The sequence below is a fragment of the Epinephelus moara genome, chromosome 16 (genome assembly GCF_006386435.1).
Source record: "Epinephelus moara isolate mb chromosome 16, YSFRI_EMoa_1.0, whole genome shotgun sequence".
In the NCBI taxonomy this organism is placed as follows: domain Eukaryota; kingdom Metazoa; phylum Chordata; class Actinopteri; order Perciformes; family Serranidae; genus Epinephelus; species Epinephelus moara.
The window spans coordinates 9,936,211-9,954,918 of record NC_065521.1 but is presented as its reverse complement, the minus strand read 5'-3'; the positions used below and the strand labels follow the sequence as shown (position 1 = coordinate 9,954,918).

Below are 18,708 nucleotides of genomic sequence, written 5' to 3'. Positions count from 1 at the left end.
TTATGTCAAGGTCAAAGACATCAAATCTGTGACTGGAGTCTGGCTCCAGTCCAAGTCATGTGACTTGAGTCCACACCTCTGGCATGAACTTTAAAGATCTATAAGATAACCCGATGGTTGTTTCCCTGTTGGGTCGAATGGAATCCATTCGTAAAAACGTCCTCCCAAAGTTGCGCTACTAATTCCAAATGCTATCCAATACCATAATCAATATTCTGTACATTAGATACTGTATATCTCATAATATTTGGTAAGGTAAAGGGCTCAAAAGTCTACAACTTTGCAAGTCAGATGGGGGACTTGCTCTACCAAATCTAATATTTGATTTTTGGGCAGCAAAATTAAAGGTTGTGGTGGTTTGGGTTACTAATGATATAACAACTGCAAGGTTGGGCATCAAATAATCAAAATGTGAATATTTAGTTGAACGAAGATTATTTTCAAATACTCCCTTGAGATCAAACAAGGCAAATATATGGACAATAAATACTGCTTGTATCTGGAGAGAAATACAGAAACACATAAATTACTTATCCTATTTTGCCCAGAAACTTATCATATCTGGGCAAGACACGGTCTTATCTATGTACATCAACGTATAGTTTCAAATCACATTTAGCCATTTGTCCAGATTGAGGAGGAGTTTTGCCTCCCAGATACTGATTTCTTTGGGTATCTACAAATTAGACAATGGCCTCTAGTTTCGCAGACCGGGCGAGGCGGAGGCGCAGCGCACCTGTGCTTCGCCAACTGGGTGTGGCCAGGCGGATTTTGTAAGTTTGGCACACTGGGTGTGCTGGCGCAACTACTCCTCCTTCCCACCTCCGTCCCTCCTACCTGCGCAAGTCGGAAAGAGGGAGGAGAGAAGGCGTGGAGTGGGTTTTACACACACATCACACCAATCAAATGAGCCCCTCTCCTCGCCCTTAAATGCACCGCGCAAACTCCTCCCAGGAGGAAACTGATGTTTTGGTCCGGGAGGTCTGCTCGCAGTGTCCGAATATACGGAACTGCGAGCAGACCTCCACGGGCTGATGATGCAAAGGTAGCCTGGAAGGAGGTCACCACAATTGTAAATCAATGTTGCGTTTCTCTCGTGTGCTCTCTCTTTCTCTCTCGCAGTCTCACTCTGTTTGTTTTCTTTTGACTTTTCTAAGATGACAGATGCTGAATATATACTCCCTATCTGATGCTGTGGCTGTTTGTGGTTGGCTGAGAGGGATGTGAACTCATTAGTTTGCAGCTATGTTAATCAAATCAGGTTGGGTTTCCATTACGTGTGCCAAACGTGCCAATCCCCTTTGATCTGACATCAGATGTCAGATGGGTTCGCCACCCTGCGCCACCCTGCGACGTGCCGGGAAACTAAAGCCCATTGTCTTAACAAACTTGAGGAAACTAAGAAAATCAAAGCACCATCAGCAATACAACAGTACATCGTTGACGCCCAGCTCGGTAACTCTAGTGGGAAGGTGATATCCAATCTATAGGAAATTCTTAAATCAGTGGAATCACATGATTTGTTTTACATCAACATAAAGTGGGAAGCAGAATTACTGTCAGAAATCTCAACTGAGACTTGGGAGGACATCTGTTCTGAATCTCACTTGGTAACTTGCTCCAATAGTTGGAGAGTATCTAAGAATTTAGGGATGCATGATGTTGGATTTTTGGCCAATATCTGATATGCTGATATGTAACAACTCATTTGGCCAATAGCTGATATGCTGATATGTAACAACTCATTTGGCCAATAGCTGATAATGAAATCAATATATCCACTATTTTCCCCACCTAAGTTTAGTGATCATCAAGTCTCTTCTGTTATAGAATTAACATCTTCTTATGCATGCATATTCTTATCGTGATGACCCACCAGCAGATAGAGACATAAAATAAAATGCTTTTAAACGTATGTAATATCAATTCATTGAAAAAGCATGTTGGCTGATTGTGATGATGTGCCAATATTATTGTGCATCTCTAGAAGTTATTTCAGAACACCGCACATAACAGTGAAGACTGGGTCATCATATTCCAGCAACTGCTGGAGGAATTGCAGGGAAACACATTACAATTTTGTAACAAACTGAAGCATACTGGGATTGGATCTACATAGTTCTTGATTCCATTTTTGAAGTACAGATCCTTCAAGAACTGTTGGTTGATTTACTGGAAGTTATCCTTAAGGAACTGAAAACAGAAATCACTCGTATTTTCTCCAGATTCTCATAGTGGTGTGTGTGTGTGTGTGTGTGTGTGTGTGTNATTTTACTTAATTCCCTTATATATTTTTATTCCTGTGTTTTTGCTTTTGTTGTGTTCTCAGTAATTCCCTATGTAGACATTGCCAGTTTGTAACTATTGACATTGTTTGGAGTCAGCCTTGGATGCATCTATAATCCTGTGGGACTAAGACTTTTTTATGCAATGGCACACCTGAGTCTGTTTGGTTCATCTGTCTGGAGAAGAGCATTAGCTTGAAATGTCACTTGTGGATGTGCTAACAAATTGCACTGAAGGGTTCTACAGTGTGCAGACCTTTTCTTATGTTGTTTAATGGTTCCTCTGTACCTGACAGAGAGCCAGTTTGGCCTTGACATGCACTATTTCTAATGTAGAACAGGGCAGAATAAAACGTTGCTCTGGCTGGTCAGGATGCAGGATCCAGGGTGGCCTAGTGCTGTATGCTCACAGCTAACTGATACATACATCTTTTTTTCTAACCTGTGCGCAAATCCTCCACGAGGGAACAAGCTCCAAACTTTGTTTTGGATCATGAGATGCTGAAGTGCTAAGAGCAGGACTGATGGTAGGGGAGAGGACCTGGGCCTGGTACAGTTCACCAGTCAGCAGCCAGGGGGCAGCAGGTCACAGTGCCCGCTTAACCCTCGGCCAGAGCGGAATCAGAGAAGTCAGTCAACACAACAGTGGAAGAAATGTTTAACAGCTGACAGGAAAAACATCAAATATTTGCTGCCTCCACCCTCTCACATGTGAGGCTTAGCTTCTGTTCCTTGTCTTACACTGATGTAGCATTGGGTTTTTGACTTTTAATCAACCACACAATACATTCATTCTTTTAGAAAATCCACAGAACAAAAATTTAAATGCAGCACTTTTATTTGTTACAATTTTCATGAGTTGAGTTAAAGATCTACTTTTTTATGCACACAAACGAATAATTTCTCCCAAATATTGTGCACAAATTTACTAAAATCAGATTTAGTGAGCACCTCTCCTTTTCCAACATAATCCATCTACTTGACAGGTGCAGTATAAAGATGCTAACAGAGTATTTTACAGGGTGGTATTAGTTACTTTTACTCGAGTTATGAATTGAAATACTTCCTCTCCTGCTCCAAGCCCTCTGGTCAGGGTCAAAGAAACTTAAGTCACATAACATAGCTGCTGCTGTCAGAGAATAGGTGAGATAATAACGCACTGTTAAAATCCCCAAATGCGAGCCAGTAGGAACAGGAGGCCAAAAAACTGGGGAAACCATCTCATGGCGCACACATACACACACTCGTAGATGGTAAACTTAAGTTTGGACAGCAGGCAGGAACAGTCGTTGCGCACTGTGGCAGTATCAAACCTCATACCAGCTCATAGCAGCTACCAAAGCAAAAAACAGAAAGAATTATATATAATAAATTTGTTGATCATCTTAGGGAAATATCATATTCATATAAGGCCAAATTTACTCATTCAGAACCTTCATTCATAACTTTCAAAAAGGAGACTGAACAATACATCCAAAGCATATCTGACTCCAAAAAAAAAGAAAGCTGCAAAAAAACGTTTTATTTGTTCTCATCATTTGATATCTTTATTTGAACTGTTGTTATCTTCAATAAAGATTAAAATAAATATTTAAAAAAAAAAAAAAAAAAAGACTACTACTGTGAGAGACACACAGGGTGTGGCTTTCTCGCTTTCACAGGAAAGCGAAACTAACGGTTCAATATAACTCCAAGTCACAGGCTGGCAGAGCAAAGCCAGAAAAGTGAACCATGGCGTCTGCTTCCTACTCTGAAGATCTGACTTGTCCTATTTGTCTGACTATCTTCACTGACCCAGTGACTCTTCTGTGCGGACACTCTTTCTGCAGAGGATGTATTACAGATGCTCTGTGGTCACAGGAACTGTGTCCACAGTGTCGGACAGCTGTTCCAACAGAAGTAAAATTTCTTCTAACCAGCCATATTTTAAAAAGCCTCGCTGAAAAGGCAAAAGAAACAGAGAAGATAAAGACAGAGCCTGCAAAGGAGAAAGCAGAGGTATGTTGGTGCTATTTATATGGCAGTCAGTGTTTATGTGGCCAGTTAAGCGATGCAGATTTGGACATTTTCGGGACTTTGCGCACATCATGTATATCCTGAATAGCACACACTTTGTAGTGCCATGTAGCCTATGTGTCAGGCTTTAGTCTCATACATGATGCTGTCTGCCTACGGTCAATTTTTACAATAAACTGTAAGCGGTGCAGCGTCAGACTCACAGTATCAGCCGTCTGACATGCGTCATTATTTGTGGACAGTTATTGATATGACTTAAGTCCTCTCACACAAAGAGGTTAAAAAAGTGCGCCACCCACCATACTACATAGAAAGAAGCCTATTTAGTTGCGTAACTAATTCAGCATTTCAGGCCCTATGCTGTGTGTGATACTTTTGCTACATAATGTCAAAGGGTTTTTGGGGTTTTTTTTGCTTTCGTGGCAAAATTCTCCCTCTCCAAACTCGCGAGACTTGTTGCAGGTTCCATGCACGTCTTAGATTTAACTGTAGAAAATAGACAGCATCTCTCGGTGGTTTATATGAAACGCTGATATGTGTTGTGACCAAGGGCGTAGGAACTTATTGGAGACAGGCGCATTTGTCCCACCCAAAAATTATACTGCGGAGGAGGAGAAAAATATTTTATTTTGAAATCTCTAACTCACTTGCTTTTATTTTGAAAGCGCAACATAGCGTCATCTGATACAGGTACTGATCTGTACCTGTATCAGATTATAAGATCTATGGTACTTTATATATTTCTGTATACTAAGAAAATACATAGGAATCACATGTAAATCATATGATATGTTGTCTGTTTATGATGAGAACATAAATCTGTTGTTACAATAGAACAATATAGATAGTATAAATTTGAAGTTAACTCTGTTGGTAAAATGACAAATTCTGAACCACTTCAGGGCTAAAATGAGCTTTTATTTGTTTAGAAAAAAAATTGATGCTAAATCCTTTTCACCACTTGGGGCATTTTGTTTTTGAAAGCAAATTGTTTTATATGCCATTCAGTGACATTTCCCATCCCTGGTTATGGCAGACATAATTTGCTCAAACCATTTACGGATCTGTTGGGTTTCCGATATGTGCCCCAACCCCCCACCCCCCCACCCCCAAGGACTCCCTGGAAGAGGAGGTCTTGGATCTCAAAGGGACCCTCCTAGCTAAATAGCCTGAAACATAAATATAATAAAATACACACATGCATGCAGCTACTCCCTGAAAATGAATTTGCCAATGTGACACCTGACCAAACTTTGATATAATAACAGATGAACTTCAATAACAAAACCAACAGTCAGTGTGGGTCAAAATGCCACAACAGGTTTTATCACACTCAGGGTCACTAACAGCAGTTTTATAACAGCAGCACATACTATCAGTGGATAACCCAAAACTACACACAAGCTAAACCCCTTTTCCATAGCAGAAAAACACCCAAACTACTACCAGTGCCACAGCAAACCTTAAATTATATCATCACAACTCATCAGGTGAACCCCCACCGTGCCAGCCGCTCCAGTGACCAGAGGCCTATACAGTGGGGTTTAATTAAGTTTTATTCAAAGGGGTTTTATTGGCATGGTAAAAGACACATTTACATTGACAAAGCAAGTTTAAAATATAAACAAAAAATATACTTACACTAGTGTTGTGTTCACACTGGGCACGAATAAAACAATTTGCGTGACTGAATTACATGTAAGGTTAATGTCATGTAAAGACGTGATTAGACGCGAATTCCCGCCGGGCAGCATGATGGACACGGCATGAATGCGTGAATTAATGCCAAATACGTGAATTAAGTGGCGCAAATTGAGCAAGTGGCACAATACAGCATTATACACTTATTCACAAGAGTTGAAAAATCTGAACTTCAGCAACCGATTACCACTTCAATATCCAATCAGCATTGAGATCCTCCTGGGACATATGATGCCAAGGACATACCGGCAGAAGTTCATTCATCGATTCAGTGATTTTACATGCATTTGACGCAAGTTATTCGCGTGTATGAAGTGAGTCAACACATAATATATATATATATATATAAACATCACATTCGGTGTGAACACAACATAAGTAAGATCTACTAGACATTTATTTACATACATGTGGCTGCTGATTGGATAACACCTCTGATACACCCACCAAATGAACAAAAAAACATACCTCACTTCCTCACGTACCTTGAGGAAACGTTGCTTAACCTTGAAACCATAGCAAAAGGGGGCATGCTATTTCAAGACAGAATGTGCCCCTGTGCTCTATGAGTCTCTTCACAATTCAGGTGAAAGAAAACTATCTGGATAGATACTCATCACTAGAGGCTTGCCTGCAGTTATTTTACACACACACACACACACACACACACACACACACACACACACACACACACCCTAGTAGTGTATCTGTTGTAGTAACCCAACAGATTAAAAAATCCTTAAATTCTGAAATGAGGGGGGGTGGCTGTGGCTCAGAGGTAAAGCAGGTCGTCCACCAATCGAAGCGGTTCGATCCCCGGCTCCTCCAGTCTGCATGTCAAAGTATCCTTGAGCAAGATACTGAACCCCAAATTGCTCCCGATGGCTGTTGCATCGGTGTGTTAGTGTGTTAAAAAAAAAAAAAAATTGGTAGCAGGTGGCACCTTCTATGGTAGCCTCGGCCACCAGTGTATGAATGTGTGTGTGAATGGGTGAATGTGACTCGTCGTGTAAAAAGTGCTTTGAGTGGTTGGATGACTAGAAAGGCGCTATACAAATGCAGTCCATTTACCATTTGGCACAAGGAACACAAATGTATTTCAGCAAAACTAGTCAAAGAAAACTTAATTTCCATTTGCAGTACTATATTTGGTGGTATGACTCTGTTCTAGGGCCTCTCTGCCTTTCCTTGGGCCTACGCAGAAAGGGCAGGGTGGAGAGAGCACACCTCTCGGCCCTTCCACGTGCCTACGTGGAAAGCCTTACTGTGCGTTCCCACCAAAAGATTCATGAGCGTCATAAGCAGCCAGCAGCCATTCATTTTCAATGAACACTCGCGACGAAGAGCGTAACTCGCGCCGGCTGCAGCAAGCAACCGCGAGCAGCGCGATGCCAGCGACCTGAGCGTCAAGCTGAAGTTGAGAGAAGCTGAACTTTATGCAAATGAGCAGCGCCGCCGCCAAAGCAGCAGCGAGCAGCAGCCAGTTGCAGACCGTGAATATTCTCAAGGCGGGACAGTGAAAGAAAGAAAGAAAGAAAGAGATCTTCTGCAGCGCAGCTTGAAAGCCCCGCCCCTTGGCAGCCTTCTGCAAGCCCTGCCAGAGCTGCCAGGCAGCGCGATGCCAGCGACCTGAGCGACCGCTGGCGATTTTGAATCTTTTGGTGTGAATGCACAGTAAGGTGGAGAGGGTAAACCTCTCTACCCTTCCACGTGCCTACGTGGAAACCCTTAAGGCGGAGAGAGCACAACTCTCTGCCCTACATGCAAGGTCATGCTTTGCTGTGCCATGCCAATCCGCGCCGGAGATGGACCTGCTCAGGAGTAGGTCCAAAAGCTGGGCCAAAATAACAGGGGACTTAAGCCGTCAGTGGTGTAGTGGAGGGTATACTCAGGTATAGGGGGTATACCCACGTCTTTTTCTATCCAGTTACAGTATACCCACCTATCAGCTAAAAAGCCATTGTAATACATCGGAGAGTATGCCCACTTCCTCATCGGTAACCTACCTATCTACCTAGTAGTACACCCACCTCATCAATTACCACTACACCACTGTAAGCCATGGATCAGCCGCTGCTTTAAAACATCATCACTCAAGGCAAGCTGTCATCAGTTAAAGACACACCTTCAAACGGGTAGCCCTGTTGTAATGGAAGTGCAAATCCCTGCCCCGCTGGGCTGATGGGCCACACCAAACTAAACCTATCCAACCCAGCCCATGACTATCGAAAGGGGGTATTACACTGATGAATTGCAATGAGGCTAGAACCAACATGGATTGCCAGATGATTAACATAGCTTGTGGCTTAATAAAGAGGGCCCAGCAGATATGCTGTAACATCAGCCAACAATCTATCAGCTGACTCACTTCCATCAATTAGCTGATCCATCAGTTGATTGGACTGCTTGAAATCAGCTGACATAGCTGGGATGAGACCTGAGCTTGACATTGGGTCATACCTGAACGGATTCTCAGTGTGCAGTTTTTGCTTTGAGTACGATATCTGTCTTCTAATTTAATAAAGAGATTTATATTGAAGATTTTATGATATAAGGTGTTGATCTAATGTTTGGGTCTCATATGGAAATATGGTACAAGAATAACAAAAAAAACAAATAGCAAATAGTGTCCCACATTAACCACTCTAATACACCTGACAAGACAAGATTTTTTTTTTTTTTTAACAATTTTTCAGAGGAATCAGAGTTTGGAATTTTACTTACACTAAAATAAAAGTGTCCCAACAGCTCAGGTGGAGGTCAGCACTGTGACATGGCAACATGATAATATTTAATTATGTTACTGCTGTTGTGCCATGTATGTAAATGTGCAGACACTTGTTGCTCTGTGACCTGTTTCATTACAGCCACCATCACTGTATTTTATCAGCCTACATTCTTTTTATGCCTTGGCACAACAGCTGTGGCTGGAGGCATTTTGTTTTTGGGTTGTCCATCCAAACCTACGTCCATCCCATTCTCATAAACACTGTCTTAAGAAGGCATTAAGGGAATATCTTCAAATTTGGCACAAACGTCTACTGGGACTCAACGACGAACTGATTCAATTTTGGCAGTCAAAGGTCACTGTAGACTTCACATCCCTCTCATTCTCATAAAGGCAATATCTCTGGAACGCCTTGTGGGAATTTCCTCAAATTTGGCATAAACATCCATTTGGACTTAATAATGAACTGATGACACTGTGACCTCACAAAACATGTTTTTGGCCCAAACTCAAGAATTCATTTGCTAAGTGTAACACAATTTCACAGAAATTTCTAACAGAATAGAATGATAGTGACAATGTTTTATATCCAAAAGGTCGAAGGTCAACTTCACTGTGATGTAATAAGGTTCTGCATAAACACTTTACTGGCCATTATTCAACGCCATTACTCAGGAACAAAAGGGAGACATTTGGTCAGATACTGAATTGGTGACACTAATCTACCCAATTTTGTAACTGTGCTGATTGTATAGATCTTCTGTGCTGCCGCGTTGCAGATGTGTGTGAAGCATTGATGTTTTAGAATATGTAGCTTCTTTGCAGCAACATCCATATTTGAAGCACTGTCACAGCCTAGACAGTGATCCAGTTGGAACTTTTCTGGTTCACAGAGGCATACATGCTTTATTAATACATATATGTTTTGTTTTTTTACAGGTGTCTGAGTTGTGCCCTGAGCATGAAGAAAAGCTGAAACTGTTCTGTGTCACAGATCAGCAGTTGGCTTGTATCATATGCCGAGATGGGGAGAGACATGAAGGACACAAGCTTAAACCAATCAAAGAAGCAGCTGCATCTGTGAGACGGGAGTTGGAGGGTGGGATGGAGAACCTTTGTGATGATATCCTAGCTATAGAGAGCTTAGCCAACACACAGAGGCAAGAAATAAGAAAAACCAAAGCAAAGTCTGAGCAGCTGATGACCCAAATCCACAGACAGTTTGAGGAGATGCACCAGTTTCTGAGAAAGAGAGAAGATGAGATAAAGAATGAGCTGAAATTCAAAGAGCAAGATGATGTTGAGAAAATGAGCAAGAGCTTGAAGGTTATAGAAACAGCATTGTCTGAGCGCAGAGAGCTGGAGGCAAAGGTAACATCAGTTCTGAAAACTGAGGACTCAGAGAGGCTCTTAAAGAGCTGGACTGAAGGGAACAGCAGGGTGACTGCAGAAGATTTAATCAAGCCCAAAGCAAATGATCTCCAAGTGGTGGATAGCTCTCTCTCTCTGGGGCCTTATGAAAGCCACCTGCAGTTCTTTATGTGGAAGGAGATGCTTCAGGTGATCCAGCCCCGAGCAGAGCTGCTCTCACTCAAAAGCAACAGTGCAGATATAGCTGTGTCTGAAGATGGACGGAGTTTGTTTAGTACACCCAAAAGCAACCAAGTTCCATCACGTTCCTCCTCTGGTTTTCGCACAAGATCACGGCAAGCCAGGGCCTATGGTTTCGGCTCCTCAGGATTTGCTGAGCAATATGAAAACTTACCTTTTATGTCTGCCTTATTCACAAACCATGCATTTAGTGTCAATGAGTTCACTTCAGGGCAGCATTATTGGGAAGTAGAGGTTGGACACAGGGACTATTGGGAACTGGGGATAAAAGATAATTTCCTGAAATATGATGGCCAACAATATTCCATCTGTAGTCCAAATAAAACCACCGAGCTAGGATTTAGGGACAGACGACGAAAGATTGGGGTTTACCTAAACTGTGCATTGGAAAAGCTCTCCTTCTATGATGCAGACAACATGAAGCACATTCACACTGTGAGCTCAAGCCTCATGTCCACGCCACTGTCAGCATATTTTCACATTGAAGTCACATCACCTGATCTTAACCCTCTGACAGTGTGCTGGTACTGAAGTCAAGATCATAGCAGTATGAAGTCAGTATCATAACAAGTACTAGTTGTAAGTGTTTTCAGCTTTTTCAAGAGCAGAAAATATCCAATAATTAGGAGGCTTCCAAGTTCCATATCGAATATATATAAAAACTTCTAACTGTGATCTTTTGCAGTGTATCAAATATTCTTATAGGTCTGTCTTCCTATCATTTCTATCATTGCAATGTAGGCTACATTATAGCCAGAATAAATGTTGGCATTGTACATTTTTGTAAGCCATGGATATGTAACCATTTTACTATATGTAGTGGATATATTGAAACTTCACGCCTTAATTTTTTTAACATTGCTGTGGTTAATGTGTGGTTATATTTAGGCACAAAAAAAACACTTAATTATTTGGAAAAGATCAGGTTTTGCTGTCACAGTCAAACCTGGAAAAACCACCAGTCTTTCTAAAATCAACCAGCTTTGGTGACACAATTGCCACTTAAAAATGCTAGAAATGTGCTGGTACTGGAGTCAAGATTAGTATCGTTTCAAGTACCAGTTGGGTTTTTTTCAGTTTTGTCAGACACAGAAAATATCCAAACATTAGGAATTTTCCTATTTCCACATACAAGGAGATAATCAGAATGAATACATGAGCAAAATCCTCTAATTACATTACGTTTTGCATTCTATTATATATTTTTATAGGTCTGTGTGTATCATTTCTAGTATTGCTGATGTAGGCCACATTCTAGCTAAAACAAATGGCATTGGCATTTGAGTTTGTTTATTTAGGCTACAATACAGCCAAAATAAATGTTGGCATTGTACATATCTGTAAGCCATGGATATGAATGCACATGATGTACATATACATATACATATATATGTATATGTATATATATATATACATATACATATATAGTTGCTCAAGTCTGTCCTAACTAGTCTTATGACATATAATCATTCTTATGCTTATAATCGAGTATAATTACAAACAGCTATGGTCACAGTTGTATGATTCTCACAGCTAATAAAATATTTCAGAAAATATGTAATACTGCACTCAGTTACTCATGATAATTTAAATCTCACGCAGTTTTTATAAACGTTACAAAAAGTTATGTTATGTTACTTATGCACCTTCTAACCCCTTCAAAACATACAAATTATAAATCATGACATGTACTGGTTACTCATTATGTAGTGGTGAATCAGTAAAGGCCCAACTAAGGGTGAGAGTGGATCTAGTCAGGGAGGGAGACAGGATGTATGGGTCAAAACAGGAAATCATTTCCTACCAAACAGTAGGAGAGGCCAGTGCTTGGTCAGAAATTGAAAAACAGGAAACTCAGTGCTTTTCTAAGGGTGGATCACTCCTCACTCAAAGGAGGGAGCCAAGCAAATTACTGCCAAAGTTACCAAGCTCTGTGCTAGACTGTAACGATGTCTGTCAACAACATGTCAGCTGGGTCATGGGTCAAGTAAAACCTTGTCTTTGTCTCTTTAGTTGCTTTCCAGGACAACTCGGTTTACTTGTAACAGTCATTTGTGGCAAATAAACCTGCATGAGGTGAACAATATCTCTGTCAGAGTTGTCTTTGTGTCCTTCTTTCGCAGTGGCCTATTGAGTTCATTTCAGTTTCATAAGTTAGAAAGACTAAAGGTTAGAGCCTAATTTGATGGAAAACCACCACAATAAAAACTTGTTTCAACAATGCCATGGTTAACGTGTGGCTATGTTTAGGCACAAAAACCATTTGGTTATGGTTAGGCAAAGATCATGTTCTGAAATAAAATACCCACTTTTAGTTGACCAAGAAATGTTTTTCTCGCTAAAAAAACAACACCAGCTTTTGGTGGCAGAAGCATGGCTGGAAATGTCACCAATGATTCGCTGAAAAACAACCAGTTTTTGTTGCACAATCAGTGCTAGAATGCCGCTGACGTCTTGCTAAGAAAACAACCGGTTTTGGTTGCACAATCAGCGCTGGCATGCCGCCAATGTCTCGCTGAAAAACAACTGGTTTTGGTGGCATAATTGCTACTGGAAATGCATCTGATGTCTTGCCAAAAAACAACTGGTACTGGTGGCACAATCAAGGTTAGAAATGCAGCAGTTGTCTCGCTAAAAAACAATCAGTTTTGGTGGTACATAAATGTTGCTAATGTCTTTTCAGGAAACAACCAGTTATGGTGGCACAATTGCCACTGGAAATGCTGTGTACATCATCATAAAACACCAGGTTTTTGTGGCACAATAATGGCTGTAAAGGCAGAGAGTGTCGCTGGAAATAATTAGAATTTTGTTTTCTAAATTTGAAAGGTGTGTTTTGTGTTTGCAATCCTTGAATGTTGTGACTGCATTATTTGTGATTCCTTATGTTTTAATATACTAAAGTAGCTGGACATGTGTCTGCCATCTGTATGAGATATTCCACGCCTCTCTGTCACCACAGGAGGGTGGTGTTAGCATGTGTCACCAGACCTCAGCTGTGTGAGACTGGGGAACAGCAGTCGGTCTCTGGCTCGATTTAATCAACTTTAAATGAATAAAAACATGTTCAATAAAACTTGATCTGCTTAATCATGTTGAACATTTCCTACCACACAAATACTGAGAACCATTTCCTCTAAAGAGAACTCCATTGAATATATCTCCTAGAAACTACTTAATGAAGAATTCTCTATCCAGACCTGTTTATATTTAAGATGGGTTAGACAGCAGCATACTCTTTAACATTTCTAATGCTGTCAGCAATCATATTTATTCCTGTCCTTGTTTCTGTTGCAACAGTTGTTTCAAGGCTTTTTTAATATTTATATATATATATATATATGTCTATCTATCTATCTATCTATCTATCTATCTATTGTGACATCTTCATTTGAATATTCTCTTGTATATGCTGTTTTGCTGAGACTCATGAATCATGACTAAACATGGAGAGGCAGGGTTTAGTTTTTATTCACCACATATCTAGAATAAACTCCTCAAAAACTGTAAGTCTGCACCAACTATCACTTATTTTAAATCAAGGTTGAGGTCTCAAATATTTATTAATTTCTTGCACTGCACTGTAATTTTTATTATTCAAACACTTTTATTGATTTTAATTGCAATGCAACTTCATTAAACTCCATTTTAGATATTCTTTTCTATCTTTGCACCTCTTGTCTGCACTTTTGCTTTTTCTAATTGTGATTTGTTTAAAATTGTAAATCATTTAGTAATTAGTTTTACCTTTTATATATTTTTTTCTCTTTATTCTTTTATTATAAATCTATATGCTTCATTATGTTTTATATTTTATTGCTCTGTACAGCACTGTGAATTGCCCTGGAGTATGAAATGTGCTATACAAGTAAAGCTGTCTTGCCTTGCCAAAGAGCAGGACTGATGGTAGAGGTGATGTATCCCGCTGTAAGTAAGGGCTAGGGAGAGGACCTGGGCCTAGTACAGTTCACCAGTCAGCAGCCAGGGGGCAGCAGGTCACAGTGTCTGCTAACCCACAGCCAGAATGGAATCAGAGAGGTCAGTCAACTCTGTGCACCTGCTGAGCCACTCACAGTGCAAAACGTCCACACACAGTGGAGGAACTTATAGCAAAAACATCAATTATTCGCTGGCTCCATCGTTTTTTCCCTTGTCTAACACTTATGTAACATTTTGGGTTTGGGACTGTTGGTCTTTACTGCTCTTTTTTTAAAAAAACAAACAAAAAAGAAAAGCCATTAGATTATTCATTTCATAAATGTTAACTCATATCAATGAATAAATCAACACTTTAAAACACATCACATATATATTTTGTACTGTATTCATCATCATGACTCAAAATATCCTTAATTTCTTTGGCTCCTCAACATTCAGCCAAACCAGAGCCTCTGCTTTCAGCTCCACAGAATTCTGCCAAACCACAGGCTTTGGTTTTGGCTCCTCAGGATTTTGCCAAACCACACCTTCTGGTTTCGGCTTCTCAGGATTCAGCCACACCAAAGGCTTTGGTTTAGGCTCCTCAGCGGGATTTGGCCAAACCACACCCTCTGGTCAACGCTCCTCAGCATTTGGCCAAGTCAAAGCCTCTGGTTTTGGCCTGTCAATATGCCAAACCGAATCATCTGGTTTTTGCTCCTCAGCAGTTGGCCAAATCCAAGGCTCTGGGGCTGACTCCTCAAAATTTAGCCAAACCCCAGGCTTTGGTTCCAGCTCCATAAAAGAGCCTCTGGTTTCAGCTTTTCAGGATTTGGCCAAACCAGAGCTTCTGGTCTCAGCTTTACGGGATTCGGCCAAAACAAAGCCTTTGGTCTTGGCTCTTCAGGATTCTGCCAAACAAGAGCCTCCGGTTTCGACTCCTAAGGATTCCACCAAACCACAGGCCCTGGTTTCAGCTCATTGGGATTTAGCCACACACATTCGGCCAAACCAGACCTTCTGGTTTTGGATCCTCATGATTCGGACAAACCAGAGCTTCTGGTTTTGGATCCTCATGATTCGGACAAACCAGAGCTTCTGGTTTTGTCTCATCAGGATTCTGCCAAACAAGAGCCTCCAGTTTCGACTCCTCAGGATTTCACCAAACCACAGGCCCTGGTTTCAGCTCACTGGGATCAGCCACACCACAGACTCTAGTTTTGACTGGTCGGGATTTGGCCGAACCAGAGCTTCTGGTTTTGTCTCATCAAGATTCGGCTAAACCAGATCCTCTGGTTTTGGCACCTCAGGATTCAGCAAACCAGAGCCTTCAGTTTCAGCTCCTCAGGATTCCACCAAACCTGAGCCTTTGTGGCACATCTTTCAATCTTTGGGCTTCAAGTCAAAAGGATCAAGGTGAGTTGCAAGTCTTTTCTTATTTTGTTAAGGCAAGTCAAAATTGATCAAATTTGTGACTTGAGTCCAGATTCCCCATGCACACATTGCCAGTTCTTAACTATTGACACTGTTCTGAGTCAGGCTTGGATGGATCTATAGCTCCTTTTACACAGAGATCAGACTACAGTGTGCTATTTAGTTTCTTCTTTATGCTGACTTTACATTTTTATACAGAACCAGACAACAGTGGTATAATGCTGCCCCAGTGTGTGATTTTAGACAGCATGCTGGCATCGCAGAGGCAAAAGAGGCCTGATGGGTGTGACGTGTAAAACAACAGCATCGGCCTCCCGTGTGACATATAATTTATGCAAAGGCCACGCTTTCTAAACAATAAAAATGGCATAACATGGCAATAACAATCATTTACCATCCCTGTTATACAGATGATGATCCTACATTCTGCTTGGAGGGTAAATAGCTCCTGGACTTCACTGTCTCCTCAATTTGAAGACATTTTAGGGCCCCTGTTTTTCTTCTTTGAGTTAGCTGCTATCTGCTGCTACCTGCTTTTTAAATCCTCTGCAGTGGTTTGCACACATAACACGTTTTCAAAATATCAAACCCATCCCGCCAATGGTCCTGTCCTCCTGGCTGTCCCTTTTACACTGACCTTGATTTGGTGCTATTACTACCTTTGCTGCCATGCTTAAAGATGAGACAACTCTGTTCCTTTATTCCGCAATTGTATTTGGCTTAATAAACATACAAACAAATACCAAAAGATTAATGACATTTGATATAAATTTAATTCAAGACTTCAAATTTTGTACAGCACTGCATTGTTTATTTGAGTGAGGGTATGCCAGAGTAGACTGTACCCATCCTCAAATGACATGAAACAAACATTGTTTTCCATCATGTTTTTAATTGTTTGAGATTTGACTGGTGCTTTTTGAATTAGCCTATGTTGGTTTGTTGCATCCTCTTCTTTTGCAATTTTTTTAGTGGCACCTATTTGGAGTATTAGCTCCACCCACTTTTCATCTCAATTCCTATACTGACAGTGGATGGGAAGGTGTATTTATTCACATTTTCTTTTGCAGGTTTTCTGATAATTCAGTTAAAATTTACACAAAATTTGGATGGAAAATTGATGAATGACTTTAACAATATTCCCCCCGTCTATCTCTTGTCCTGACTTCCTCTATGGTTCCTCATCACTTTGTATCCGTAAGGCATCCTCTCTCTTCCTGTTTAAGGATGTCATCTACCTTTTGTCCTAAACTTCATCATAGCAGGGTGAATAAAATGTTGCTCTGGCTGGTCAGGATGCAGGATCCAGGGTGGCCCTGTGCTGTATGCTCACAACTTACGGACAGCTACATCCTTGTCTAACCTGTGTGCAAATCCTCCATGAGGGAACAAACTCCAGACTTTGCATTGGAGTGCTAAGAGCAGGACTGATGGACCACAGAGGTGATGTATCCTGCTGTAGGCAGAGGCTGGGGAAAGGACCTGGGCCTGGTACGGTTCACCAGTGAGCAGCAGGTGACAGTGTCTGCTTAACCCTCAGCCAGAGCAGAATCAGAGAAGTCTGTCAACTCTGTTGAGCCGCACACAGTGCAAACACATCCATGACACATCAGTTTTTTGCTGCCTCCATTCTCTCTCAAGTGTGGAAATGCAGTTCATTATTACATTAATATGTAAGCAGCATTTTTAATGATGAAGCTGGTGGAGATAAAGCTTAACAATAAATTGATATTATTTGCATTGCACTGTTATTTAAGAGTAATAATTTAAATAGTTACTTTGGATCCAAACTATTCCTTTAAAACATTAAAGTCATACACTAACCTAGGGACAGTAAAATGACTGTTTTGCCAATGCAGTCTGGTGGCTTTGAAGAGAGCAGTATAACAGATATGTCTGGTTAAACGTTTTTTGGTGAAAATTGTAGATAGCGGCTATTGTAGGGGTGCCTGTGAGGTTAAAAGCTTGTTTCTTTCTATATTAACCTTTGCCTGATGAGTGCCTTCTAATGTCTGTGTTACTGCATTCCATCCTCAACAATGAAACAGTGATAGCTTTCTTCATCAGCGGATTGATATTAACTGTGATGACCAGTGTTACTTTGGCCTTAGCATGCATTTGCCAAGATGTTAGTTATCTCTTCATTACTTAGAATTGCTGATAGTAGATTCAGACTGACCTACAGTACTCAGTGGGCCTCATGAAGCAACATTCTCAGTCAACTCCAGATGCACCAAATGTTCTTAACCATCCAAATGTGTTCATACCCAGGTGTGCTGAATGATGAATCCTACTTGATCAAAAGTTGCCTATTAGCACAGGATACACCACCTAAACACTATATAAGGGCAGGTGTGGTGCTGTGTGCAAAGACTGGCACATGATCAAGAAGGAAAACCAAAAAAACAGATATGGAAAAAACATTTATGCTGTCTGTGCTATATCAGCAGCAGTGATGGAGGAAGTATACAGATCCTTTATTCAAGTAAAGAGTACTTTGACCACACTGTAAAAATACTCTGTACAAGTAAAGGTCCTGCATTGAAAATGCTACATAAGAAAAAGGATGGGCGGCACGGTGGTGTGGTGGTTAGCACTGTCGCCTCACAGCAAGAGGGTTGCCGGTTCGATCCCCGGTGTGGGAGTCCTTCTGTGCGGAGTTTGCATGTTCTCTCCGTGTCAGCGTGGGTTCTCTCTGGGCACTCCGGCTTCCTCCCACAGTCCAAAGACATGCAGATTGGGGATAGGTTAATTGATAACTCTAAATTGTCCGTAGGTGTGAATGTGAGTGTGAATGGTTGTCTGTCTCTATGTGTCAGCCCTGCGACAGTCTGGCGACCTGTCCAGGGTGTACCCCGCCTCTCGCCCAATGTCAGCTGGGATAGGCTCCAGTCTCCCCGCGACCCTCAAGAGGATGAAGCGGTTAGAAGATAGATGGATGGATGGATGAAGAAAAAGGATGTAAGTACAATCAGTAAAATATATTTGATTATTAAAAGTTAAAGTACTCCTAAG

General features: G+C 41.0%; 1 protein-coding gene across 1 annotated transcript; it reads left to right on the top strand.

The window, feature by feature from the left end:
- The first annotated feature begins 3,965 nt into the window (after positions 1–3,965).
- trim108 (tripartite motif containing 108) lies at positions 3,966–12,425 on the top strand. The gene is made up of 2 exons (XM_050065853.1): positions 3,966–4,283; positions 9,670–12,425. The coding sequence occupies exons 1-2, from the start codon at positions 4,017–4,019 to the stop codon at positions 10,870–10,872; spliced, it is 1,470 nt and encodes a 489-aa protein (XP_049921810.1). The 5' UTR covers positions 3,966–4,016; the 3' UTR covers positions 10,873–12,425.
- The last annotated feature ends 6,283 nt before the right edge of the window (positions 12,426–18,708 follow it).

Bases quoted from the DNA above. Each gene is read 5' to 3' on its own strand.
- trim108 (XM_050065853.1), top strand. From the start codon at position 4,017: ATGGCGTCTGCTTCCTACTCTGAAGATCTGACTTGTCCTATTTGTCTG. The intron at 4,284-9,669 runs GTATGTTGGTGC...GTTTTTTTACAG, and splicing joins CTGCAAAGGAGAAAGCAGAG to GTGTCTGAGTTGTGCCCTGA.